Here is a 26,842-nt window from a genome sequence, read left to right as displayed (position 1 = left end):
CACACCCTGCATTTTCCCTGCTTTGGAGTTTTTCTCTCTCTATTTACATTTCATGGTTCCAAAACAAAGGTTGTTATCCCTCATTGTCCAGAGGAACTGTGGCTGCCCCAGCCCTAGCAGTGTCCCTGGCCAGGCTGGAGGGGCTGGGAGCAGCCTGGGACAGTGGGAGGTGTCCCTGCCCTGCCAGGATCAGCTCTAAGGTCCCTCCAGCCCGGACCAGCCCAGAATTCTGTGACAATTTTGAGTCATTCTCTCTGAGGTTCCACCAGTCTTTGCCCTCCTCCTGCTGAGTGGGCTGTGGGTTCACCCCCACGTGATCCAAACATTCCTTTGGGATAATTCCACACTGAAAAAAACCCTTTTTTGGGCTAAGAAACGCCCCAAAAAGCTAACTAAGTTAAACTTCCAAACCATCCCTTCCCCTCCTCGTGGGAAGGGAAGGTTTGGGAAGGTTTGGGAAGGGAAGGATTCCAGGAAGGAAGGAAGGCTGGCGCAGTCCAGATGGGAAAAGCACCCCCAGCTGCTTTTTGGGGGAATTTTAGGGAGTTTTGGGACTCACTTCTCCTGGGCGAAGATCGCCCCCGTGAGGCCGTAGGGGGTGCTGCTGTCGATGAGCTCCAGCACCTCCCGGTACCGATCCTCGGGGTACACGAACACCGTCAGGATGGGCCCGAAGATCTCCTGGCGAGGCAGGAAACACCACAAACCCTCAGAACTGACCCTAAAAAACCCCATACACCCTGTCAGCATCAACCCCAAAACACACAGAGCCTGTCAGGCCCAAAAATCTGGAAATACAGAAAGCACCACAAACCGTCAGGATCCGCCCCACAAAAACCCATAAAAGCCATCAGGACTGGCCCCAAAAACTCATAGACACTGCCAGGATTGGCCTGAAAATCTCCTGGGAATGCAAAAAGCACCAGAAACTGTCAGGGTTGGCCCCAAAAACCCATACAGAACATCAGGATTGGCCCCAAAAGCCCATACAGAACATCAGGATTGGCCCCAAAAATCTCCTGGGAATGCAGAAAATCCCACAAACCACCAGGATTGGCCTCAAAACTTTCCCAGGAGTTCAGAAAATCTCACAAACTGTCAGGATCAGCCCCCAAAACCATCACACACCATCAAGATTGGCCCCAAAATCTCCTGGAGGCCAAAAAACCCACACAAACTGTGGGGATGGGCCTGAAAATCTCCTGGGAATGCAGAAAGTACTACAAACTCTCAGCACTGGCCCCAAAAAACCCATACACACCATCAGGATCAGCCCCAAAACCTGCACATCCTGTCAGGATCAGCCTGAAAATCTCCTGGGAAAGCAGGTAACACCAGAAACCATCAGGATCTGCCCCATAAAAACCATCAGGATGGGCTCCAAAATCTCCTGGAGCCCAGAAAGCATCACAAACCATAAGGATCAGCCCAAAAATCCACGCACCCCATGAGGATCGGCCCAAAAACCTCCTGGGAGTTCAGAAAATCCTACAAACTGTCAGGATCAGCCCCAAAAACCATCCCACATAATCAGGATCAGCCCCAAAATCTCCTGGAGCCCAAAGGATGACACAAGCCATCAGGACTGGCCCCAAAAAACCCATACACACTGTCAGAATCAGCTCCAAAACCTGCACATCCTGTCAAGATTGGCCTGAAAACCTCCTGGGAATGCAGCAAACACCACAAACTGTCAGGATGGGCCCCAAAATCTCCTTGGAGCCCAAAGAATGACACAGACTGTCAGAACTGACCCCAAAAAACCCATACAAACCATCAGGATTGGCCCCAGAATCTTGTGGGCATGCAGAAAGTACCACAAGCTGTCAGGATCAGCCCCAAAAAACCCACATCCCCTGTCAGGATGGGCCCCAAAATCTCCTGGAGCCCAAAGAATGACACAGACTGTCAGAACTGACCCCAAAAAACCCCACACACCATGAGGATCAGCCCCAAAATCTGCACAGCCCAAAGACCAACACACTCTGTGTGGATTGACTGAAAAATCCCCTGTGAGCCCAAAGAACGACACAAACCACGAGGATCAGCCCCAAAAACCATCACTCCCTGTGAGGTTAAGTCCCAAAAACCATCACACCCCACGAGGATCAGCCCCAAAATTGCCCCTGAGCCAAAAAATCCCATGAGGATTGGCCTGAAAATCTCCTGTGCAGCCCAAAAAGCAACACACTCTGTAGGATCACCCCAAAGAACAGCACACACCGTGAGGATCGGCCCCAAAATTTCCCTTACAGCCCCAAAATCTCCTGTGCAGCCCAAAGAACAGCACATCCCATCAGGTTCAGCCCCAAAACCAACACACACTGTGTGGATTGCCCCAAAAATCCCCTGAGAGCCCAAAGAATGACACAGACCCTGAGGATCAGCCCCAAGAAACAACAAAAGCTGTGAGGATTGGCCCCAAAATCCCCTGGGAGCCCAAAACACAACAAAGATTGGGCCAAAAATCTCCAGTGCAGTGCAAATAACAACACACCCGTCAGGACTGGCCCCAAAACCAGCACACACAGAGTCAGGACCGGCCCCAAAATCCCCCGGGAGCCCAAAAAGCAACACACACAGCAGGGATGGTCCCAAAAACTCCCAGTGAGCCCAAAGAACCCCACACACCGTGAGGATCGGCCCCAAAAACATCCAAACCCATCATGATCAGCCCAAAACCCCACAGATCCCATGAGGATCAGCCCCAAACTCTGCCAGAGTGGCCCCAAAATCTCAGCCCAAAGCCCGGGATCAGCCCAGGGAGAAGCAGGAGCTGCCCCAGCCCAAAGAGCCCGAGCCCAGTGCAGGAACCCATTCCTGGGGGAGCGCTCCCCAGAGCAGGGATTTGGGCTGGGGTCCCACAAGGGTTTGGGATCCCCCAGCTCCCTCATGACTGGGGTCCCCACAGGGATTTGGGATGGGGATCCCCCACACCTCTCTCAGTATGGGGTCCCTGTAGGGATTTGGGGTGGGGTCCCTCAGGGATTTGGGATGGGGTCCCAGGTGCCCCACAGGGATTTGGGACAGGGATGCCCCACACCTCCCTCATGATGGGGTCCTGGGGGTCCCACAGGGATTTGGGGTGGGGTACCCCAGGGATTTGGGGCAGCATCCCCACCTCTTTCATTATGGGGTCCTGCAGGGATTTGGGATGGGGTCCCCACACACCTCTCTAATGATGGGGTCCCGGGGGTCCCACAGGGGTTTGGGGTGGGGTCCCCACACACCTCTCTCACGATGGGGTCCCGGGGGTCCCACAGGGGTTTGGGGTGGGGTCCCCACGCACCTCTCTCATGATGGGGTCCCGGGGGTCCCTGCTCTCCACGATGCAGGGCTCCACGAAGTAGCCCACGCTGTCGTCGCAGCCGCCGCCCGCCAGCACCGTCAGGTTGGGGGAGCTCCGGGCGTGCTGCAGCCACCCCTTGATCCGGGCAAAGGACTGGGACAGGGACAGGACACGGGGCTCAAAAGGGGGGTTTGGGGTCTGCAAGGGCGGTCTGGGGGTGTAAAAGGAGGGTTTGGGGGTCTGGAAGGTGGTTTGGGGGGCTGAAAGGGGCTTTGTGGGTCTGGAAGGGGGTCTAGGTAAGGAATTACAGGAAAAGAGTGGGTTTGGGGGTCTGGGAGGGGGTCTGGGATATAAAAGGGGGTTTTGGGGTCTGTAAGGGGGTCTGGGTCACTCCTCTCAGGACATGCCACCTGGCTCAGGAGGAGCAGGAGCAGGGAATGCACAGAAAACCCTCAGGCCAGGACGATTTCTGAGGGAAACTCCCGAATTTTCACCAGCAGGGCACACAACATTCAGCCACCAGGCAGCTCCAGCTGATCCCTGTCCCCACCTGGGCAGCAAACCCCACCTGGGGCTGACCCTGAGCCCACCCTGATCCCTGTCCCCATTCCTGCAGCAAATCCCACCTGGGGCTGCCCTGGGCCCACCCTGATCCCTGTCCCCATTCCTGCAGCAAATCCCACCTGGGGCTGCCCTGGGCTCACCTTGTCATCGATCACGGCCGAGAAGAACGTCCCAAAGTCCTGGGTGGGCTGTGGGAGGCAGAAAGGAGGGGATGAGGGCACAGCCTGCACCCCGGAGCTCCCTCAGCACCAGGGGCAGCTGCAGCTCCCCCAGAGCCCCTTCCCCGTGTCCCGGGAGCTCCGGTTCCCGGGAAGAGCCGGCCCGGCCCTCCCCGCAGAGCGGCTACAAGTTAATTTCTAATCAGGGCCAGGAGCTGCGGGGCGGAGGGGGGAGCGGGCGGGGATGAAAAGCTCGGTTCAATGGGAATTAGCAGCCAGTTCCCGCAGCCCCTAATCCCATCAGCCTCCCGCTGAGCCGCAAAGCCCTTCAGCAGCCCGGCAGCTCGGCTCACATCTCCCACTTTGATCTTCCCGTGCTCCTCCAGCAGCTTCTCTTTGATGTGGGGCCACAGCGAGGCGGGCGCGTAGAGCCGCGAGCAGGCGGAGCACTTCTGCCCGCCGAACTCGAAGGCCGAGCGCAGGGTCCCGTTGACGGCGCTGCCCACGTCCGCCGAGCGGTGCAGCACGTGGAAGTTCTTCCCGCCGCACTCTGCAGAGCCAAGAGGGCACGGGAGGAGCTGCCCGGGCCGGGCAGATCCCGAAACGGGCCTGGGGCTCTCCCCGCCCGGGGGGTTATAGGGGAACTGATAACTATATATGTGTTTGTATATCATTGAATGGAAATATAAATAAAGAATATGCCTATAAATATACAGATATATATAAATGAAGACTATTAATATAATATAATATAATATAATATAATATAATATAATATAATATAATATAATATAATATAATATAATATAATATAATATAATATAATATAATATAATATAATATAATATAATATAATATATAATATAATATAATATATAATATAATATATAATATAATATAATATATAATATAATATAATATAATATAATATAATATAATATAATATAATATAATATAATATAATATAATATAATATATAATATAATATAATATAACATAATATAACATCATATCATATCGGTTATATTATATATTATATAACATTATATATTATATTATATATAACATTATATATTATATATTATATATTATATTATATTATATTATATTATATATAACATTATATATTATATATTATATTATATTATATTATATTATATTATATTATATTATATTATATATAACATTATATTATATTATATTATATTATATTATATTATATTATATTATATTATATTATATTAATTATATTATATCTATAATATATCTATAATATTATATAATATTATATATTATATATAACATTTTATATTATATATTATATTATATTATAACCAGTGTCTCCATATATGTTTATATATGATTGCTATAAATATACAAATATATAATGATGTTTATATACAATATAATATTATAGATAGATAGATAATGCCTATATATATTATATATATAATATATACATTATAGATATTTTATATCTATAATACATATAACACATTACATTATATATTTTATATCTATATATAATTAGAGGGAAACTGATGTCTATATATATATATATGTTTATATATGATGATATGTAAAATATATATAAAATGATGTTTATATATAATATAATAAAATATATTGTATATAAAATATATTTTATATTTTCCGTGTGTTTGTGACCCTGCAGTTCTTTGGTGTGTAACTCCAAACTCCACAGGCAGTGCCAGCTGCTGCTCTCCCGTTCTGGGCAGACACAGCAATTCCTCTCCAGCCTGGCAGTCAAGGACACCTCACTGCCTCAGGCCCCAGAGATTGAACAAAAGGGAGCTGGGGGAGCCAACCTGGGGTAAATGACTTCATTACCTGGAGCTGTAATTGCAGCATTAACCCCCAATATGCAAATGGGCCAAAGTTATAAAAGTGTGAAACCCGTGAGCCGTGGTCCATTTTTGGGTGCAGCCCCTGCCCGGGATGTACCTGAGGGCCCTTCAGTAAATTCACCTGCTTTAATTCCCCTCATTTCGTCGGGCTCTGGTTTCAGGCAGCCCCCAAAGGCATCAGCACCGGGAGAGCCGTGAGCCCAGGGACACAACCCTGGAGCAGGCAGATGAAACCCATGGAAAGGGGACCAAAGGGACCAAGCTCAATTCCCAAACCTTGGCACCCCAAACGCTGGGCTCCAACCACCACCTCCCCACAGCCCTGAACATGCCAGGATCTCCTGCAGCCCCTGCCCCCAGGGACGGGAATGCTGCCCCTCTCCTCCCCAGGCACAGGAGGAGCTGCCCCCGAGCCCTGGATCCTGGGGCAGTTTTGGGTGCCCCCAAAGAAGGAAACACATCTATTAGAGAGCACCCAAAGGAGGGCTGCAAAGACAGTGAAGGGTCCAGAGGGGAAGCTGGGCAGGAAGGACATTCTGTGCTGGTCTTGTGAGCCAGCAAAGGCCTCCTCAAGATAAGGGGAAGCCCCATATCTCTGCTGAGGGAGACACCAAGGTTGTCACCATGGAGACAGGATGAAGGAGAGAAAGTTAAGAGATATGAACAGGACTCTGGCTGGCTCACAGCGTGACCTGGCTCCCTGGTCACCCACTGGGAACTTCGTTTCTCCTTCATAACCAACAGGCAGTGAAAGTGTGTGTTGGATGAACGTAAATATCTTGAAAAAGTACAAAAGCAACATGTGGCTGTAATAAATCTCTCTTGCACCCTTCTGATGGAGTCGTGGTGCTTTGTGCTGTGTCGTGCTCTGTAACAACAAAGCTGGGGAGGAGGGGCTGAGGTCACCTGGGCTGTTCAGCCTGGAGGAGAGGAGACTGAAGGGAGACCCCAGTGCAGCCTGCAGCTCCTCAGGAGGGCAGGGGGAGCTGAAGGGAGACCCCAGTGCAGCCTGCAGCTCCTCAGGAGGGCAGGGGGAGCTGAAGGGAGACCCCAGTGCAGCCTGCAGCTCCTCAGGAGGGCAGGGGGAGCTGAAGGGAGACCCCAGTGCAGCCTGCAGCCCCTCAGGAGGGCAGGGGGAGGGCAGGCACTGAGACTGATCTCCTCTCTGGTGACCAGCAACAGCACCCGAGGGATGACTGAGGCTGTACCAGGGGAGGTTTGGGTTGGATTTTAGGAAAAGTTTCTCCACCCAGAGGGTGGCTGGGGGCTCCCCAGGGAATGGGCCCAGCACAGAGCCTGACAGATCCCAAGAAGTGTTCGGAGGATGCTCTCAGGCACAGGGTGGGACCCTCAGGACCGGCCTGTGCAGGGCCAGGAGTTGGACTTGGTGATCCCTGTGGGTCCCTTCCAACTCAAGATAATCTATGGTTCTGTGAAGCCAAACAAACCAAAAAGCAAAAAGCAAAGGGGCAGGGGGGCTGGTACCTCCGGCCAGGCGTGGGAAGTTGCGGTAGCGCTCCAGGTTCTCCGAGACCTGCTTCCAGAGCCGCCGGAAGGTTCTGGAACGGGAGGGAGGGGCTGCTCAGGGCTCTGCACACAGGGAGAGGCACACGGGGTGATGGGACCTGATGGGAAACCCTCTAAAAAGATGGGAAATCCCCCCACAAAAGGGATGCCTTGATGGGAAATCTCCTAAAAAAGGGATGCTCCAATGGGAAACCCTCCAAAAAGAGGGATGGGTAATCCCCCCAAAAAAGGGATGGGTAATCCCCCTCAAAGAGGGATCCCTGATGGGAATCTCCACAAAAAAGAGATGCCCTGATGGTAAAGCCCCTCAAAAAAGGGATGCTCTGATGGGAAACTCCATAAAAATAGGGATGGGAAGCACCCCCCCCCCACCACTAAAAAAAAGGGATGGCTCAATGGGAAATCCCCTAAAAAAAGGGATGCCCTGATGGGAAATCTCCACAAAAAAGAGGGATGCCCCGATGGGACAGCCCCCCAAAAAAGGGATGCTCTACACAGGGAAGTGGGACTGGGAGCACAGGTATCAAACAAAGGCTCCACACAGCAGCTCCATGGCTTTAAAAATAAACTGTTGCAGGGAAAGGCACACAGTGAGCATCCAGAAGTTTCTGTTCCTCCCCTTGCCCCCCTTCCCTTCAGGCCTCACTGTGACAAACCCCTCGGCTGGAAAACAATCAAAATGGAAATGGCCTCGCAGCAGGAGGCTCAGCCACCAACACAACACAGAGCTGTGAGCTCCCCACCTGGGCAGCCCCTGCTCACCCGAGCGTGGCCTGGCCCTGGGGAGGGGTCCCAGGGTCTGACAGCCCCTGCGGGGACCCCTCAGCACCTCTGACACCCCATGGGACACAGCCAGAGCCCAGGGGGCAAACCCAGCTGGGGGCAAACCCACCCACAGCACCCTTGGGAGTGTCACTGCCACTCTGGCTGTTCCTGTGCCCTGAGCTCAGCCCCAGAGATAAAACCACTCCCCCCCAGCACCAAAACCCAGCTCAGCCCCTTTTTGTGACCACTTGGAACCCCTTATTTTGATGTGACCGTGCAACCACGCCCTGCCAGCTGCAGCAGCCCTTCCCAGTTCCCAGAGCAGCCCCTAGCCCCTCCCTGTCCCCCCCGTCCCCAGTTCCCAGAGCAGCCCCTAGCCCCTCCCTGTCCCCTCCTGTCCCCAGTTCCCAGAGCAGCCCCCAGCCCCTCCCTGTCCCCCCCCCCCAGTCCCCAGAGCAGCCCCCAGCCCCTCCCTGTCCCCAACCTACGGCACGCTGCCGGTGAAGTTGAGGCCACAGAAGTGCTCGGAGCTGGTGACAGTGTCCCCAAACTCGGGGCCATCCGAGGGCACGAACTGCACCACGTTGGGGGGCAGCCCCGCCTCCAGCAGGATCTTGTAGACGGCGTAGCTGGAGAGCAGGGCCGTGTCGCTGGGCTTCCAGAGCACCACGTTCCCCTGGGGACACACAACACCTCGGCAGGGATGTCAGAATTCCCTGGGAGCTGTCCCAGAGCGGTGGCACCTCGGGGACACGCAGCCTTTATTTCTTTTCTGTGTTCCCCATTACTCCATGTATTCTCCACACACACACCCCCACGTGTGGCTCTGTAGCCTGTTGGGTTAGTGACTCCATTTCCCAGTACTTTTCCATGGCCTTTCCTGATGGAGAAAGACAAAAATCCCAGAGCTCCAAGCCCCAGGGGTACAAGGCCCCAGTGCTGCCTTGGTTCTTCCTGGGAACAAAGGTGAGAACAACTCTGGGATATTTCCTGGACAGAGCACAGCCAGTGCTGAGGGGGGACTCCAGACCAGGGGGGGATGTATCACTTGTCCTCCCAACTGGTGCTTTTTATCAATTATGCTGATTTCCTAAAACCTATAAAAATGTCCTCATGCCTGTGGGGTGGGCTTTTGTGGACATCTTTCCATAACTGCCCTGAAGCCTTCAAATAAAGACCTGCTCTTGCATTGCCTCCTCACCAAAATCATCTCCAGTTTCATTTCCAGGTGGGGAAAAAGGCAGCACCACCTTCACCCAGCACGCTCTGGGCAGGACTGGATGTGCCCTGCTCAGCTGAGGGCACAAATCCCCCCTTTTCTCTCACCAGGTGGCTGTGCCAGCCTTCCCCACCCTCCCTTCCAGGGCTGGGCTCTGCCTTCCCCAAGAGGAGCTGGAAACCCTGGCTCCTGCCTCAGGACACAGGAATGTGCTCCCGATGTCACCAGCAGTGCCACCAGCCCCGGGCAGGGCCAGCAGGTGTTTGTGCCAGGCAGGGCAGTGAAACCAAACCTCCTGCCTGGATTAACCAGGCACAAAGCAGGGGCAGGAGAACTCCACTGGTGACACCCCCTTGGCCCCGTGCCACCCCCACCCCTGGGCCCCACGGCCTCCCTGTGACCGCCCCGTGTCCCTGTCACACGGCCCAGGCTCCCCTGCACGGGGTCACAGCCCTGGACATGGAGTCCTGGACTCCTGTCTCCTGCTTTCCCGGGATTTGCTGCGCAGGAAAAGCTTCCCCTGGGCACAGCTCCTCCCTGGACCCCAAACACTGGCAGAACGCAGCAGAAGCTGCAGGCAGCTGGGAAACCCAGGCCAGGCTGGACACAGCATTCCCAGCAGCCTGGCCTGCTCTGATCCCGAGGAAATCTCATTCCCAGGACTGACTGCATGCACCCCTCCAGTGTGTAACCCCCCGTGGTGACAGAAACTCTGGGGCTCTAATTAACATTCCCCTATTAAGCAGCCTTTTCACCGGGGCTCTAATTAACATTCCCCTACTCAGCAGCATTTTCTCCTCACTTTAATTCCAGGTGCCCCCTGCTGCTGAGCTTTCCGAGGCACTGCTGATGTCCTGCTGCCTTCTGCCCCCAGCCCAGGGCAGGGGATCCCAGCCCCTGCAGCATCCCGGGGGGAATTCACTGCCACACGAGCAGGGGGAGCTGGCTGAGCCACGGGATGTCCCCAGTTGTCACTCAGAGCTGCCAGCAGGGGTTTGTCCCGCTCTGGGATGGGCTCATCCCCAGATCCCCCAAAGCCAAGGGTGTCCCTGGGGTCCTGGGGTGGGAGGAAGGCACCTCTCTCCCAGAAATACTCCCAGCTCCATGGTGGCTCCACCCTCTCCCTGTCCCCTCCACTCCTGCCCTAGTGACAGGTTCAAATGCTTCACTCAAATATGGCTTTAAATGTGATGTTCCCAAATTAAAAGCTCCCCAGCCTCTTTGGGGCCAGCAGGAAATCTGAGCCTATTAGCAAAGAGCTGGGACAACTTGTTGGGTTTTTCTTCTTTCCCAGTACAACAATAGATTAATTACTGCTGGCCCAAATTCACCAGGTTATTACAGTCTCTCCCCAAAATCCACCCTGCAGAAGCAGGAGCTCCTGTGCTCCATGGGCTGGGACACAAACGGGAATGAGCAGAAATGCTTTTTACCAATGCTTTTTTTTTTAAATATATTTTTTCAGACCTTCTGGGCTCTCCTGTCTGCCAGTTGACTGCTAAATGGCAGAGCCACGGCCTGGCCTTGGCCCTAACACACCCACTGCACCCAGAAAGTGTCATCCCAGAGGAATGTGAGCAGCTACAAACTGGTTACACTTTCATGTCCCGACAGCACCCCGAGCCTAGGCAGGAAATCACACCAATCAAACCCCTGCTGTGTCAATTCCCAGATCCCAAACCCAGCCTGGGAAGGAAAAGACATCTTGGTTCAGAGCAAAAACCCCAGGAGGGCAGGTTTGGGCAGTTGGTGTTTCCTCAGCACTTCCTCCATCACACTGGAAATGCAGACACTGGGGTGTTTAATTAAAGCCCAAATGCTGATCGGGTCAAGGGGTCCGACAGGCCCCAGGTGTGTCTGTGGAACAGCCCCGGGGGGCTCAGCTCCCTCCCTGCCCACCCCAGCCCAGCTGAACCTGAGGGCTGCCATCCCAGTCCCAACCTTTCCTTGGACAGTCCTGTCCCCCTGCCCTGTCCCCTTGACCCCTGCCCCATCCCTGTGTCCTGCCACCCTGCCCCCTGTCCTGTCCCCCCCTCCTGTGACCCTGTCTCCTTGTCCCCCTGTCCTGCTCCTCTGCCCTGTCCCTCTGTCCCCTGCCCTGTCCCCTTGTAACCCTGCCCTGCCCCCTTGACCTGTCCCCCCGCCATGTCCTGTGCCCCTGCCCTGCCACCCTGTCCTATGACTCTGTCCAGTTCCCATCCCCCTGACCCCCCTCCCCCTGTCCCATCCCCTGCCCTGCCTCCATTTCCTGTCCCCCATTTCCTGTCCCCCTGCCCTGCCCCGCTGTCCCATCCCCCTGTCCCCATGCCCCTCTGCACTGCCCCCTGATCCTGCCCCCCCACCCATCCCCTATTTCCTGTCCCTCTGCCCCATCCCCTTGTCCCCCTGTCCTGTCCCCCTGTCCTGTCCCCTCAGCACTCACCATCAGCGCTGGAGCCCCCGCCAGGTTGCCCCCGATGGCCGTGAAGTTGAAGGGGGACACGGCAGCCACGAAGCCCTGCGGAGGCACAGGGACAAGGGAGCATGGGGGCCTCCTGTCCCCCAGGGTGACGCGGGGGGCCCCAGGGCCAGCTCACCTCCAGCCCCCGGTAGACCATGGAGTTGGTGCTGATGTCCACGCTCAGGGGCTGGCTCTGCTCCAGCTCCAGCGCGTACTTGGCGTTGAAGCGGAAGAAATCGATGAGCTCGGCAGCGGCGTCGATCTCGGCCTGGATCACGGTCTTGGCCTGCAGGGAGAGGGAAGGGGATGCAGCAAGGGTGCATGGGGAATGCAGCAAGGGTGCATGGGGAATGCAGCAAGGGGGCACGGGGGGAATGCAGCAAGGGTGCATGGGGAATGCAGCAAGGGGGCACGGGGGGATGCAGCAAGGGTGCATGGGGAATGCAGCAAGGGGGCACGGGGGATGCAGCAAGGGGGCACGGGGGGATGCAGCAAGGGGGCACGGGGGGATGCAGCAAGGGGGCACGGGGGGATGCAGCAAGGGGGGCACGGGGGGATGCAGCAAGGGGGGCACGGGGGGATGCAGCAAGGGGGCACGGGGGGTGCAGCAAGGGGGGCACGGGGGGATGCAGCAAGGGTGCATGGGGAATGCAGCAAGGGGGCACGGGGGGATGCAGCAAGGGTGCATGGGGGGAATGCAGCAAGGGGGCACAGGGGGAATGCAGCAAGGGGGCACAGGGAATGCAGCAAGGGGGCACGGGGGGATGCAGCAAGGGGGCACGGGGGGATGCAGCAAGGGGGGCACGGGGGGATGCAGCAAGGGTGCATGGGGAATGCAGCAAGGGGGCACGGGGGGATGCAGCAAGGGTGCATGGGGGGGATGCAGCAAGGGGGCACGGGGGGATGCAGCAAGGGGGCAGTGCTGGCTGTGGGGCGCCCCTCTCTATCAGGATGCCCCCCAAAGAGGGGAGAGGAAATGATGCATCTGACTCCATCTTATCAAAAGGCTAATGAATTGCTTTATTATACTATATTATTCTATACTCTATTACACTATGTTACATTACATCTAAACTGAATCTGCCAAGCACTCAGCTCTGCACACAACTGCACAGAACTGCTCTGAATCTCGTGACTGTCAGCCCACAATCCCGACACACACACACACATCCCTGGCCCTGATAGCCAAGGAAACAAAACCCCATCACTGTGGGTAAACAATCTCCACATTGCATTCTACTTGTGCCCAAACACAGGCACAGCAAATGATAAGAATTGTGTTTCCTTTCTCTGAGGCTCAGAGAATGTGAAACCCAGAAATATTCTCGGGAAGAACCATGCCTTGCTTTCCTCTGTGAAGACAAACGTGGTGACACCTCTCGAGCTCAGTTCCCAAGGATGGGGCCTCCTGCATGGCCTCACGCTGATCCTGCTCCCAGGAGCAGCAAGGAGAGAGGATCAGCCTGGCTCCCCTCACAGAGCACCTCCAGCCATTCCCCCTGCCAAAAACCGCCCTGGCAGCCCTTCCTGCCCTGCTGCCCCGGCTCCTCCTGCTCAGCCCAGCTTCTCCAGCACCCCTGTCTTGGGTTGGAAATGGGTGTTGTGTAGTCTACTCCCATCTGGTGGAGGTGGGGCAAAAACTCACAGATAACTGCCCAATGAGCAGAGGATAACTGCTCCACAGATAGGAATAGAACACACACTCCCATTTCCAACCTAAGACACAGGGATGAGCTGGGAGCATTCCCAGCTCCCTCTCCCATCCACGGGAGGTCTGAGGGATATTCAGGATATTCTGTTCATTGGGCATTTTCTTTATCTCTTCCACAGCCAATCCTCCCTGCAGGAGGTCTCTGCTGTCCATGGCCACTGAGTGTCCCTGCAGGGCTGATCAAATTCCATCATCCCATGGGGAGATGCTCTGCCCAGGGGAGGAGCCAAGCATTCCTACCTGGATACAATCTGACATTTGGGACACCAGGGCAGCCTTTGCCCACTGCACTCCCAGAGGGAGAGCAGGCCCATCTCCAGCAGCCCTGGAGCTCCAGAGGGAAACTCCTCCCTTGTGCAGGATCCCTGCTCCAGCAGAACCACAGCTGGCACTGCAGGAGGGCTGAGCCCCCCTGGGATGGGACTGTGCCACCAGCCTGAGCCCCCCTGGGATGGGACTGTGCCACCACCCTGAGCCCCCCTGGGATGGGACTGTGCCACCACCCTGACACACAGGGGTCAGGGCCTGCTCTGACTCTGGCAGTGGTGGGGTTTTCTGGGGTCTTTTTTGTACTATTACATTTGTATTTTTAATTTTCCTAATAAAGAACTGTTATTCCTGTTCCCATATCTTTGCCTGAGAGCCCCTTAATTTCAAAATTATAACAATTCAGAGGGAAGGGGTTTGCATTTTCCATTTCAGAGGAGGCTCCTGCCTTCCCCAGCAGACACCTGGCTTTCCAAACCAAGACCATCCCTACCTGCCCGACCATGGTCTTGGCCAGCACCTCAGCCCGCCGCGGGCCGCTCAGCATGTCAGCCGCCTTCAGGAAGATCTGGGCCCGGTCCTGTACAGGCTTCAGGTCCCATTCCTTCCTGGCTGCCAAGGCAGCGTTAATGGCTTTGTTAATGAGATCCTGGGGAGGCAAAGGGGAAAAGGCAGCAAGGAGGAGCCTCTCCAGGTTCCTCCCCACCTCCAGGTCGCAGGGAGAAGCGAGGGGTCACCCACCCCAGGCACAGACCACTGGTGCCATCACAACCCCGAGCCCGCAGCTCCTGGTGGGTTTGTTCCAGGATCCCTGGGGCTTGGAAAGGCTCTGGAGCCTCCCTGCTCACAAAATGCATTGCACTTGCTAAACCAAGGCCAAGTGCTGCTGCTTCCCCCAAAAAAACAGCCAGGAAGAGGGGGAACAGAGAGGTGCACTCACCTTGCTGGCGTAGCAGTACTTGGCCACCTTGTGTGCATGGTTAAAGGGCTAGGAAGAGAAGAAGAGGCTCTGTAGGAACCAACCCCAGGATCCTCCTGCAGGGACCCCCTGCTCTGTTCTCCCCCTTTCAATGAGAACCCCTCCGACTCACCGAGAGCTGGTACCTCACCGTGGGGGTCCACACCTCCTCCCCCCCGATGACACACGGGATGTCCTCGGTCTTGCCCTTCAGGTCAGCCAGGGCCTGGCAGAGAGGAGAACATGGTGGGGGCAGCTCCCACCCCCTCCAGCTGCCCTCCATCCCCCTTCCCACGGGCAGAGGGAACTGGGGACAGGCTCCGGGCATGGGCTGCCCACAGGAGGCACGGCTGTGCCCACAGGGAAGGAGCAGGAGCTGGGCAGGATGGGGCTGTCACTCCAGGGAGAGCCTGGGGCTGCCCTGCAGCACCTGCAGCACAGCCGGGGCCCTCCCAGCCCCAGAAATCCCCAACTCCTGGCACTGGTACCTTCTGGAGCGCCGCTCGCTCGGGGCTCCCCGGCTTGAACTCCAGGATGGGCTCGTTGGTCACCTGGATGGCCGGGCGGTGCTGCCATCTCCGCCTGCGACAGGGGCAGGACAGGAACCGCTGCAATCCGCCTTTCCCTCCTTCCCCAGCAGCGGGGGGACAGCTCAGCCCTGGGGACACCTCGGTCCCGGGCTGCCCCCTCAAACCAGCCCCTGCTCCATCCCTCCCGCTGGATGGGGATGCCAGAGCCGGGAGCCGAGCCCGGCCCTCGCCCCCTTCCGTCGCTCAGCAAAAAGCGCTGGGACAGGCGTTCCTAAGGGAGGCACAGGATGGATTTTTAAGGAACGAGGCACAGGATGGATTTTTAAGGAACGAGGCACAGGATGGATTTTTAAGGAATGAGCTGCGGATCGACCCGGGTGCTCCAACATGCCAGCGCTCCGCCGGCCCCTGGCAAAGTCCAGGGGGCAGAAGCCGGACGGGCACCCTGAGCTGCCCCGGGGTCAGCCGGACCTCGGCACTGCCCAGCCCCACGAACGGGATACGCTGTCCCGATCAGCGATAATGTCCGGAAAAAGGGGGAAATGGGAGGGAAAACGAGGGGAGAAGAGGGAAAAACGAAGGGGAAGGGGGAAAAACGAAGGGAAACGGGGAGAAACAGAGGGAAAGGGGGGAAACGAAGAGGGAAAGGGGGAGAAAAAAGAGCAAACAAGGAAAAAAGGAGAAGACAAGGGAGAAAAGGGGGAAAGCAAGGGGGTAAAGGAGGAAAACCAGGAGGAAGCAGCGGAAAACAGGTAAAAACAAGGGTAAAAGAGAAAACAGAGGGTAAACTGTGGAAAATGGGTAAAAACGGGTGGGAAAGGAGAAAACAAAAGGGAAAAAACGAGGGAAACAAGGGCAGAAAAAGGAGGAAGGAGGGGGAAACAAGGGGAACTGAGGGCTGGCAGTGCCTGCAGCTGGCAGCGGGAGAGTTCCCGGGGATGGCAGGAGCGGCAGCGCGGATCGAGCGGAGCCCGAGTCCGCCCCATGCGTGGTGACGGTGCGGGAAGGGGGCAAGGGAAGGGAAGGGAAGGGAAGGGAAGGGAAGGGAAGGGAAGGGAAGGGAAGGAGCCCGCACTCACCCGCAGTCCCTCAGCGCCCGCAGCCGCCGCCACATCCCGGCCCCACCGCTACCCCGGCCCGCGGCCGCCACCACCCACTGCGCGGGGGGGGGGGGGGGGGGGCGGGGAGGAGACACCACCATCGACTAATTAATAAATTAATAAACCCCCAGGGGCGGGGGTCTGGAGGAGCGGCCCCGCACCCGCCGCTGGCTGCGCGTGAGGGTGCTGGCCGTGTGTCCCTCCCCCGCCCGTGGGATGCCCGTGGGGTGTCCCCAGCGGCGCGTTCCCCCCCCGCGCGGTGATGGTTGCGCCCGGAGCGGGGGGCGGTGGCGCGCGCGGCACGTGAGGGGGGCGGGGCGCGGGAAGGAGCCAAAAATCATTTAAAAAAGGGAAATTCGGGAAAAACAACAACAAAACCGGCCCGAGGAGAGGCAGCGGCTGGGACTGCGCCTGGAGCTCGGCGGGTTCCGAGCCGCTCGAGAGGACCTGGGCGGGGAGAAAGAGAAAAGCAACTCAGAATCCCTTTAGGAACTGAGGATTACCAAAAAAAAGGGGTGATTTTAACCCAAAGGAGGGGCCTGGCTGGGGCACAGGGCCAGGAGGAGGCTGGGGTGTGCAGGGGGTACTTTAATTTCAAGTAGAGTCACGTTTCAAGAGCTGCAGCTGAAGGGCCCTAATTTTGAGGGGAGTTCGGGCTATTTTAAGACCTCAAATCACCTGGGCTGGGCGGATCTTCAGAAACGAGGAGGGTCCCTCCCTCCCCAGACCCAAATCCTTCTGTTTTCCACCCCAAGAATTAACACGCAGAGCCGTTCAACCAGGAGTTTGGTATTTATTTTATAGTTTTTTGTGGTTTTCATCGTCACCAGAGACCGACTGGGACCTGTTTCACGGGCAGCTCCCGCCCCTGGGCTCCGGCAGCGGGGGCTGAGCCCCGGCCGGGCAGGACGGACGGAGGGACGGGCTGGACACGGGCCGGACACCGCAGCAGCACACAGAGAGCCGCCAGCACACCTGGGAGGGGGAGCTGGGGTCGGTTTTGGCACTAAAAAAAGGAAAATGGAGCAAATCCGCCGAGCTCAGAGGAGGGTGGGTGGTTCTGGCTCTGGCTGAGGGAGTTCTCAGGGCTCCTCCTGCCATGGATTGGATTCTCGAAGCATTTCGTGGTCCCAAATCCACTGGTGGTGTCCCGTTCCGGCACAGAATTCCAGCCCCAGGGCCGGGAGCTGGGTCATCCTCCGGCCTTTCCCCACCTGGGGTCACCCAACAGCATCATCAGTCCAGTCTTTTCCATTAAAATTAGCTAATATACAGAATATAAAGCACAGTATTTACACGGGTAACCAGGGGCATTCCCACACCATCAGTAGTTTGTTGTCCTGGGGATAAAAGAAACTCTTAGGTGACCTAAAGAGGAACCGACAAGAAGTGACACAGCAGGAGGGAAGAGGCATCAATACCCCCCTCGAACACGATAAATAATAAATAATCTTTTTTGGCAGAAGGTCGCTACGTTTACTTTAACAACAGGAAGGTGTTTTAGGGACTGGCTTGTGAGATTTTTGGTGAAACCAGGTTACACAAAGGAGTGTTTTAGTGACTGAGGTTGGACCACCCTCAAACCCTCTCCAATAAAACAGAAATTTGGGGGTGGCAGTCCGGGCAGCTCCGCTGGGTTTGTGGCACCGTGGTACTCTGTGCTGCCACAGAGATGACACCAGTTTGAAGCCACCCCAGGGGTTGTTTTAAGCATTGACATCATCATTTCCCAAAAAAAGGGAAGACTGGCCAGACTGACAAGCACCCCCTTCCCAAGTGCTTCACTGTTGGAGTGCCTCAGATTAGGGGGCATGGTGATTTCTGCAATCAAATACCCACACTTAAACACAATTCGTTGCTCCTTCAAAAGAGAAGCTTTGAAAGGCTCCTGCAAACGCAGAAGGGTGTGAGGACAGCGAATTCACAGAGAACAGACAGAAGGGAAGGCTCAAGCGCTTCCTCACTGCTCTGCCCAGGGCCTGGCAAGCCCTGAGTGTTCCCTCTGCAGGGAGAGGGGCTGGGATCCCATTCCCACAGAGAATTTGGCAGGCAGTGCCCCCAGCCCCCTCTGCTGTTATTCCCACAGGGGCACTGCCTGCTGCCTCGGTGGTAATTTTGTTTCTCGGTTAAAACTCGCAGGGACACAAATTACATGCCACTAAAACGCTTAAAATCCAGCGTTTGGGTGGCAACCCCAGAGGCAAAGAGCTCTAAAAGCTGTGTGCTCCCCTGCAGCTGAGCAGAGGGACAAAAACCCCAAAAGTCCTGAAGCCAAGGGTGGAAAATCCTCACTGGGATGTTCCTGCCTCGTGCAAGCTCTGGGACGTCTTAACTGAGCCAGGATAAATCACTCCTGAAACACTCAGCTCTAAAATGAGGCACTCGAACGTGAAACCTCCCAGCTCTGCAGCTCTTCCAACACAAACATCCTTCCCGTGCTCCCAGAGCCAAGGGAAACACCAGGAACAGCTCTGGGAGCACCCACGGCCCTTCCACAGCCAGCTCGTGGTTTTGCTGGCAGGAATGATCATGGAAAGGAAAATTAATATAATCTCACTTTAGAAGCAGCTCTGGATGCATATTCAGGCACAATTCCCATCTGCTGTTTTGTTTTGTTGAGTTAATCCCAATTTCTACAGGTACAAATATAATTTGTATTTAATTTTTTATTCTCCAGGCAGAGTTTAACCCCTGTCCTGCCTCGCTCCCGGGATCCAGGAGGAATAATTATTTCCTTTTATTTCCTTTCCCCAGTCAGGGGAAAGGAATAAAACTGCAGGGAAGGGAATAAAATCACAGCAACAATTCTGCAGAGGCAGAAGAGATGCTGAAGCTGCAGCCTCCCCTGCAGGAAGCCACCTGTGAGTGCTCCACAGCCAAAGCTGTCCTGGTTATTTCCACGCTGACTCCTGGAACCATCAGAGAATTTGGGGGTCCCATCAGAGCAGAAGAGACTTTACAAGGGAACAATTGCATCTGCCAACAGAAATCTGTTTGCACTTTAAAAACCTCTGATAAAAATAGAATATACACTGTGTTTTTATAAATAGATTACACATTTAGCTTAGATGAGTTTCATTACATTCCCCCCCAAACTTTTTTTTTTAAAAGAGTTTTGCTTTTTTCCTTGTGTGAGCTAAGATGATCATCACTAAGTCTTTGAAAAACATGTTTGTACCACATTATTCTTTAAAACATTTGTACCACATTATTCTTTGGACATTTTTGAACAACATGCATCCACAAACTGCCACTTGTTTACTGAAAACATTTTTGTACAAACCCAGTTTAGGAATTTGATCTATTATTACACTGCTAGCGAGCAAAAAAATTTGCTTCCTTGAAATCCCCTTTTAAAAAATGAGAAACGATGAGGAGGATTTTCTGACTGTAAATCTAAAAAAGTGTCAATATGACACCGCATTAAGAATAGAAAACAAAAATAAAGTATTTACAGCTTTACAAAGGAAAAAAGAAAGAGGTCATCAAAATAATTTCCAGCATTTTTACAATTCAATTCCTTTTTTTCTTTTTTTTTTTTCCTCTGGCAAGCTTTGATCTGGTTTCTGGAGTGGTGCCACACACACGGAGCAGGAGCAGCAGCACGGCTGGACTTGGAACCAACGACCTCCCAGGGAAACCCCCAAGGACCAACCCCAGCTGCCCCAAAAGGCTGGCCCAGCCTAAAGAATGAAAATAAACCCCGACCCCGAGCACGAAAACACCTTTTCTTCTTTAAAAATGGAGTACATGTGGTTACAAGGAAGACACCGACATCCATGGGAACCTCTACTGTCCTACACATCAGCACCGTGCACGTGAGCTCTACACCCTCTGCTACACCCCACACCCTCTCCCCCACCCCACTGTGGGTGCTCCTGCCCACCCCTCACCCCAATTCCTGATATGGGAATTCCCTCAGCACCCGCTGTGGCTGCTCCTGCCCACCCCTCACCCCAATTCCTGATATGGGAATTCCCTCAGCACCCACTGTGGCTGCTCCTGCCCACCCCACACCCCAGCTCCTGTTTGGGAATTCCCTCAGCACCCGCTGTGGCTGCTCCTGCCCACCCCACACCCCAGCTCCTGTTTGGGAATTCCCTGCCCTCAGCACAACAGCTCCTGGCTTTGGGAACACTCAGCCTTTTCCCTACCGGGACACTCAGTTTCAGGGAAAAATAACAAACCCAGAGCAGAAGGGAAGCACGACCCTGACAGCTGCTGGGGCTGTGGGGCCAGGGGCATTTCGGGGTGAGGGGGCCAGGGGCAGAGCTGGGAGGGGACAGCCAGGGGCAGCTCCAGGAGCGTTCCTGGGGGAAGGAACCAGGGCAGCTCCAGGAGCGTTCCTGGGGGAAGGAGCCAGGGGCAGCTCCAGGAGTGTTCCTGGGGGAAGGAGCCAGGGGCAGCTCCAGGAGCGTTCCTGGGGGAAGGAGCCAGGGGCAGCTCCAGGAGTGTTCCCAGAGGAAGGAGCCAGGGGCAGCTCCAGGAGTGTTCCCGGGGGAAGGAGCCAGGGGCAGCTCCAGGAGTGTTCCTGGGGGAAGGAGCCAGGGCAGCTCCAGGAGTGTTCCTGGGGGAAGGAGCCAGGGGCAGCTCCAGGAGTGTTCCTGGGGGAAGGAGCCAGGGCAGCTCCAGGAGCGTTCCCAGGTGAAGGCAGCTCAGGGAGCGTTCCCGGCAGGAAGGGAGCCAGGAAGGGAGCTGGGGCAGGCTCCAGGAGCTGATTCACTGTGCTGAGCAATGCCTGCCCCAGCCACTGAAGCATCACAGACATCCAGACTTGGCAGGCGCTTCCTCAGCCTCGGGAAAGGCTCCTTGGGAGCAGCTGAAGTTCAAAACCCTTCAAAACCCTTCAAATTGCAGATTTCAAACATGCAGTCCCAGCCCAAAAAATACCCCAAAACCCCACCCACCCACCCATCCCCCAGCTTGCAGCCCTAGTGAACATCACATTTACCACTTTGGCCACCTAAGAAATAACAGGAATGAGCACTTTGGAATGAGGTTTCTCTTCCAGAGAAAAGTTATTTACAGGACAGACCAGGCTTTGGAAAGCCCCTCACCCCAGGAGCCAAGGAGTTGTCACCTACTCTGCTCTGAGCATTGCCACCACTGAGGACACCAGAGGAATATCCTTGGGCTTGGACAGCAGCCATCAGCTGTAGCTCGTGCCCTGCACACCATGGATGCTGATGGATCAGCCTGGTCCCTCCTTCCCAGCCTGGAAAACTCAGGGAGCTCCTTTGACCCACGTGGTCTCAAAGCTGTGTCCAGGCAGGAGGTGGAGCTGACCTCCAGGCAGCAGCACAGGAGGGGAAACATTCCTGTGCCCCCAGGAACACCCCGGGCCCTGCCCCTCTCCGTGGCCACGCCAGACTGAGGGGTTCCAGCCAGGAATGAGCCATTTTCCGGGACACCCGTGCTCTCCATGGATTAGAGCAGCAGGATCTGCACTGGCTGCTTGCTTGCAGTGCAACTCCAGAGATCCAGAGGCTTGGGAACAGCACTCAGGAAGCCACAGGATTAGCCACTTTGCCTTTCCCTAACACTGAGAGGGTGCAGAAATCGGGATTTTCCTTGTCCAGCCCTAGCACTGCCCCTGCACAGCACTCCTGGCAGGCAAAACAAACACATTTGGTACTTACTCTGAGTTCCAACCACCACTTAACCCCACAGCTGGCTTTGGGCAGTATCAACTACGCTCTCCATCTTGATTTAAAAACAAACATAAAGTTATTGGCTGAGGTTTATACCCTGTTTTTACCTGGCTGAGGTGCTACAATTCCCATTCTAACGGTGAAGAGCTCGGTGGGGCTGGAGTTTCCTCAGCCACCACCGCGTGGTCTGCCTTTGATGCTGCTTCTCCTGGGTAAAAGTGCAGAAAGATGGACAAAGCCAAGGTCTTGTCACTTTCTCACAGAGAAAGCTCATGGCTGTTCCTCCCCAGTTCTAGGGCAGCAGCACTTTGGGATTCAGTTTACTATACCCTAAAAAGAATTTCAGCATTTCCCAGTGCTCAGCTTTCCCCAAGAACAGAGGTCAGGAGCTCTCCCAAAGTCCTGTCTCCAGCCTACACCTAGGTCAGTTTATCCTGATGCTTCACCTACCCCAGTCTACACATCATGGAAGCAGCAAAAAAATGGAGTTAGCTCTCTGTCTGCAAAGGAAAATCTGCCAACACTAAAAAAAAACCCTGAAAAAAGAGACAAACCAGGGCTGACTCCCCTCCTAACCCAACCACTGGAAAGAAAGGCATTGTGATACAACATTCCACCTCAAAAGAAGCTCTACAGACATCTAAGTGTGCAAATGTGGGTTTAGCTTTCCTTTTCCCAAGGGATAACTGTAGCCCAGCAGGGACCAAACATTCCATATAAATAAGGCGAGCTTTTTTTTTGTTTTTGCATAGAAGTTACTCAGTGATAGCCCCCCCCAGTGACCCCTCCTGTGCCCCCCTGCTTTGCCACCGAGCTGAGTCCTGCTCCTCCAGGTCCTGGAGTCCAGAAGAAACCTTGGACACATCCCAAAGGCTCCCTCACCCCAGAAGGTGGGATGAAGAAAACCCTCTGAATTTCGTAGAACTGCTTCACCCTGCGAGCCGTCTCCAAACCCGCTGTTGGTTTTTAATGTTTGCAGTTCAATTTGGAGGCAATTCTCTTTTATTCTTGTGCCAGACATTTGTAATTGCACCACAATTGTCTTGGTTTTGCTGCTCTTTTTGCCAATGTTGCTTTTGCCAATCAGTGCAGCAGCTCAATAAAACCAGCAGCTTACTGAAGTGCCCAGAGCCTCTGCAGCACCATCCTCTGCTGCCACCAGCTTTGGTTGTTTGTGGTTTTATTTTTTAAATAATATATTTTATAAAAACACCTGCTATTAATATTCCACTGGAGCTCAAAGTGGCTCAGCTTGGGGCAAAGGCACAATTAAAACACCGTGTTTTCCTACAGGACTCTGCATTTATGGTTTGTAGAACAATAGAAATGTACAGCACCAATCCTTGGCTGGGAGGGGATGCGTGTAGGAATGAGTCCTCAGAGTCCCTCTGCAGGGGCTCTCAAGTCTTTCACCTTTCCCCCAGCAATTGGTTTGGAATCTTCTTCTCCATCTCCCCCTTGACTGGAGCATTCCAGTCTTGCTATCAGCTGACCATGGGCTCCACGTCCGTCTCTCTGTCCAAATCATCCTGAATTTCATCTGTGTTTCCTGAGTCACTGCTGGCTACAGAGCTGGGGGATGGAGAATTCCTGCAGGGAAACAAAGGGAAAAGTGCAGCCAAAAAGTTAAATATCCATGAGTGAAGGAAGAAAAAAATGTCTTACAAGAAAACAGTCACTTTCCCTTCCCAATGCTATTTAAAAACCCCTTTATTAACATTAAACATTGGAATTTCTCCAAGCTATAAAAAAACCCCTTTAATAACATTAAACTTTTGGTTAAACAGAAAATATCAGTAGAAAAATCAAGGTGCCACCCCACCATCCCCTGCTCAAACACAGAGGCTGTCCCAGGTTTACTGATGGGGAAATTGAGAGCAAAGACTCTCAGCAGCCCTAATACCCAGAGCCCTGAAAATTGAAAGTTTATCATCTTGTTCTACTGGGGTTGAGCAGGAGATAAGAGAAATCCCTCATAGTATAAGGTTCTTAACACATGAGAAGATTAAAAAACAAGTTCCTCCTGTAAGTCCAGAGTCGAGATTTAATTTGGGGTTTTCAGAGTTCTAAATCTGAGATGTTAAAGGCTGGAAGTCCAGCTGAGCTGTGTTCAGGAGGAGCTGCTGAACCCTTGGGGCTGTTCCAAGGAACAGGACCCCACACTCCCCCTCTCAGGGCTGATCTGGGACACAAGAGTCTCCAAAAGACAAGGCCATCGAGTGACAGTGCTGCCTTCAGCCCAAGCTGCAGGAACTGGTGCCTTAAGTTTGAGCTTTCATATTTCTCAAATTCTTTGCTGCATTGGTGTGTAACTCTGAACTTCACACAGAGTGTCAGCAAGTTCTCCCCACAGTTCAGTCAGACAGAACAATCCTTTCCAGCCCCAGAACCAAGGGGAACTATTGCAGCTCCAGGCCCAAAAAGTGCAAACAAAAGTGAACTGGGGAGAAGCAAACTGGGAGAATGTGACTTCATTACCTGAAGCTGTAACTGTACAATTAACCGCAATATGCAAATGGACTAAACTTACAAAAGTGTGAAAACTGATCCCCCATGGTCCACTTGGGTGTAGCCATGGCCAGGCTCTTGCACTGCCCAAGGTGTATCTTTGAAGGCCTTTTAATGAATCCCTACTTTATTCCTTAACAGTGTCTAGCCTCTGCTCCAGGTGCCCTCTCCAGCATCAGACCCAGCAAGGAATGTGCTGCTTTTCAGCTTCTTTTCCACCTCTGTTGAGGTCAGGATGGAAGGCACTCAAACTGACAGTCTGTGTTCAGATTTAGGTGTTTATTATTTCTTATCAGTGTTAGAGTCTCACAGCAGTGAGTTCTGCAGTTCTTCACCAACAAGGCACTAAATGGCCAACAGTCTTTTGCTACAAGGTCTTTTAAGGCTAAGCTATCCAATTAAGAAATGACACCTAAATGAATTTCACTTTTAACCCAATAACAAATCACTCAAAGACCACAATGCAGACTTTTCTGTCCAGTTACAAAATATCACCCAAACCCATGGAGAAGAAGGAAGAAGAAGGTGAAGCAGAAGGTGAAGGTAAAGAAGAAGGAGCAGCCTCTGCCCTAAAACCTCCATATTGCTCTGTATTTATTACTATATTCTAAAACCCCAAACTCTAAGTTTTCCACCCTGTGGTATTACACACTTCTTATGAACTCTAATAAACGCTAATCCCAGTTCTATCAATCGATTCTGGAAGCTTCTCCACGGCCTCAGGTGAAATGCAGGGTTCTCCTGGGAGTCAGCACAGAAAGGCTGAAATTCTGAGCATGCAGAACTGCAGCTGAAGGAGCTGCTGGGGCAGCAGAGGAGCCCTCACCTGTCAGCTGAGCCCTTGATGAGCCTCCTGCAGGTTTCCATCTGCACGTCCAGGCCCCGTTTCATGCTGCACATCTCCATGTACTCGTGCAGGTGCCGGTTCATGTCGCTCTTGGCTGTGGCCAGTTCCAGCTGAAGGGCAAAGAATCAGCTTCAGGGGAGGAGCAATCCCACTCTTCCTGCACTGCTTTCCTTTTCCTGCACTCCTCAGACTGCCTCAGCTGCCCAGAGCCCACCCAAACACCCCACAGTGCCCATTTCAGCTCGCTGCTCCTGACTGCCAATGTGCCCATGAGCCCAGGAAGGGCAATCAGAGCTCCACACTGGCTCTGAACAGCCCTGGTTTGGCTTTTTATTAAAACTTCTGTTTCTAACACTACCACAAAAGCCATCCTGCTGATTTTATGCCTTCTAAAGTAGCTGAACTATCTTAAGTGTAATATAAATCTCCAAGAGCTTATAAGACCTAGCTCAAAAAAGCCATCTATCACCCTGGAGGGCCTTTGCTGCTCTTGGCACCTTGTTTGTCAACAGGCAGTCATTAATGATAGCAGCTCCAGGCAGGACAGAGATTTTGAGAAGCTCCAGCTGCTGTTTCTGGTGAGGCCACATCCTGGGAAGCATTTCCCAGGGTGAGGGTGGACATGCACAACAAAGGGGGGAAAAGAAAAATGGTGTGGTTTTATTCTCTTTGTTCTGCAGGTTCTCTCTCCACCAGCCCCAGATTTATGCTCAGTGCTGAAGTATGGAGCAGTAATAGCCCATAGAATGGCATTTAGAAAAATCCCCAGGGCACACCAGAGGGAAATGCCTCTGCATTGTTGGATATATGGACATTCCTGCTTCCCTCTGGGACAGCTCTGTGCTGTGTCCATCCATCAGGAACAGCTCCCCTTCCTCACCTCAATCTGCCCTATTGTCTCCTGGTACTCCTTGTCTCTTGTTTTGAAGAAAGACTCTGTCTCGTGGATCAAGTTTCCCAGGTTTTCTTCCTGCAGGGGAGAGAGGACACAGAAAATCAGCAAGGAAATAAAGGAATTCAGGAGAGAACTGATGATTTTATTTAACCTCCCTGGAAATGCAGGTTATTGTGCTCCTTCCTGCACTGATTTTTTTAAGACACTGTTTCACACACTAGGAATATTCTTCTTCAGTCTGGAATACCAGGAAAACACATTTCTGTGCCATGACCACAGCTCTGGACACACAAAGGAGAGGGCTGATCAAGGCTCCAGCAATTAAACCCATGCGCCTGCTGCATTCCAAAGCACCAACACCCTGATTTTCCTGAGCCTTTCACAGCCTGATCACACTTGGACAGACTGGGATTGCTCTCCAGCCATGAAACTTTTAATTTTCTCTGCATTGACCACACTGCTACTCCCAGCTTTGCACTGGAATTCTCATTTTCCAGGGACTTATCATCACTCTCCAGTGCATGCACGGATTCCCACTGGAATTC

The 26,842-nt window shown here is 53.4% G+C and overlaps 2 protein-coding genes across 3 annotated transcripts in view; both read right to left on the bottom strand.

Moving 5' to 3' along the window:
• The window catches only part of ALDH4A1 (aldehyde dehydrogenase 4 family member A1), a 36,042-nt gene extending 19,504 nt beyond the window's left edge, over nt 1-16,538 (bottom strand). Inside the window, exons 1-13 of one of the 2 annotated variants that reach the window (XM_059866551.1) lie at nt 16,376-16,537; nt 15,255-15,348; nt 14,900-14,992; nt 14,749-14,796; nt 14,302-14,457; nt 11,967-12,116; nt 11,813-11,887; nt 8,660-8,847; nt 7,365-7,438; nt 4,365-4,561; nt 3,994-4,041; nt 3,290-3,442; nt 560-681 (exon numbers count right to left, since the gene is read on the bottom strand). In XM_059866551.1, coding sequence (XP_059722534.1) covers nt 560-681; nt 3,290-3,442; nt 3,994-4,041; nt 4,365-4,561; nt 7,365-7,438; nt 8,660-8,847; nt 11,813-11,887; nt 11,967-12,116; nt 14,302-14,457; nt 14,749-14,796; nt 14,900-14,992; nt 15,255-15,348; nt 16,376-16,497 — 1,520 coding nt within the window. In that variant the 5' untranslated portion in view covers nt 16,498-16,537. Of the gene's footprint in view, nt 1-559; nt 682-3,289; nt 3,443-3,993; nt 4,042-4,364; nt 4,562-7,364; nt 7,439-8,659; nt 8,848-11,812; nt 11,888-11,966; nt 12,117-14,301; nt 14,458-14,748; nt 14,797-14,899; nt 14,993-15,254; nt 15,349-16,375 lie in introns of both variants that reach the window. The other variant, XM_059866552.1, reaches the window with a different exon arrangement.
• Nucleotides 16,539-21,383: 4,845 nt separating this feature from the next.
• IFFO2 (intermediate filament family orphan 2) overlaps nt 21,384-26,842 on the bottom strand; it is a 46,058-nt gene continuing 40,599 nt past the window's right edge. The window contains exons 7-9 of the mRNA XM_059866449.1: nt 26,283-26,372; nt 25,382-25,512; nt 21,384-23,637 (exon numbers count right to left, since the gene is read on the bottom strand). Coding sequence (XP_059722432.1) covers nt 23,532-23,637; nt 25,382-25,512; nt 26,283-26,372 — 327 coding nt within the window. The 3' untranslated portion in view covers nt 21,384-23,531. The remainder of the gene's footprint in view (nt 23,638-25,381; nt 25,513-26,282; nt 26,373-26,842) is intronic.

The sequence above is a fragment of the Haemorhous mexicanus genome, chromosome 23 (genome assembly GCF_027477595.1).
Source record: "Haemorhous mexicanus isolate bHaeMex1 chromosome 23, bHaeMex1.pri, whole genome shotgun sequence".
NCBI lineage: Eukaryota > Metazoa > Chordata > Aves > Passeriformes > Fringillidae > Haemorhous > Haemorhous mexicanus.
The sequence above is the reverse complement of the archived record's forward strand: the minus strand, read 5'-3'. Positions and strand labels throughout refer to the sequence as shown.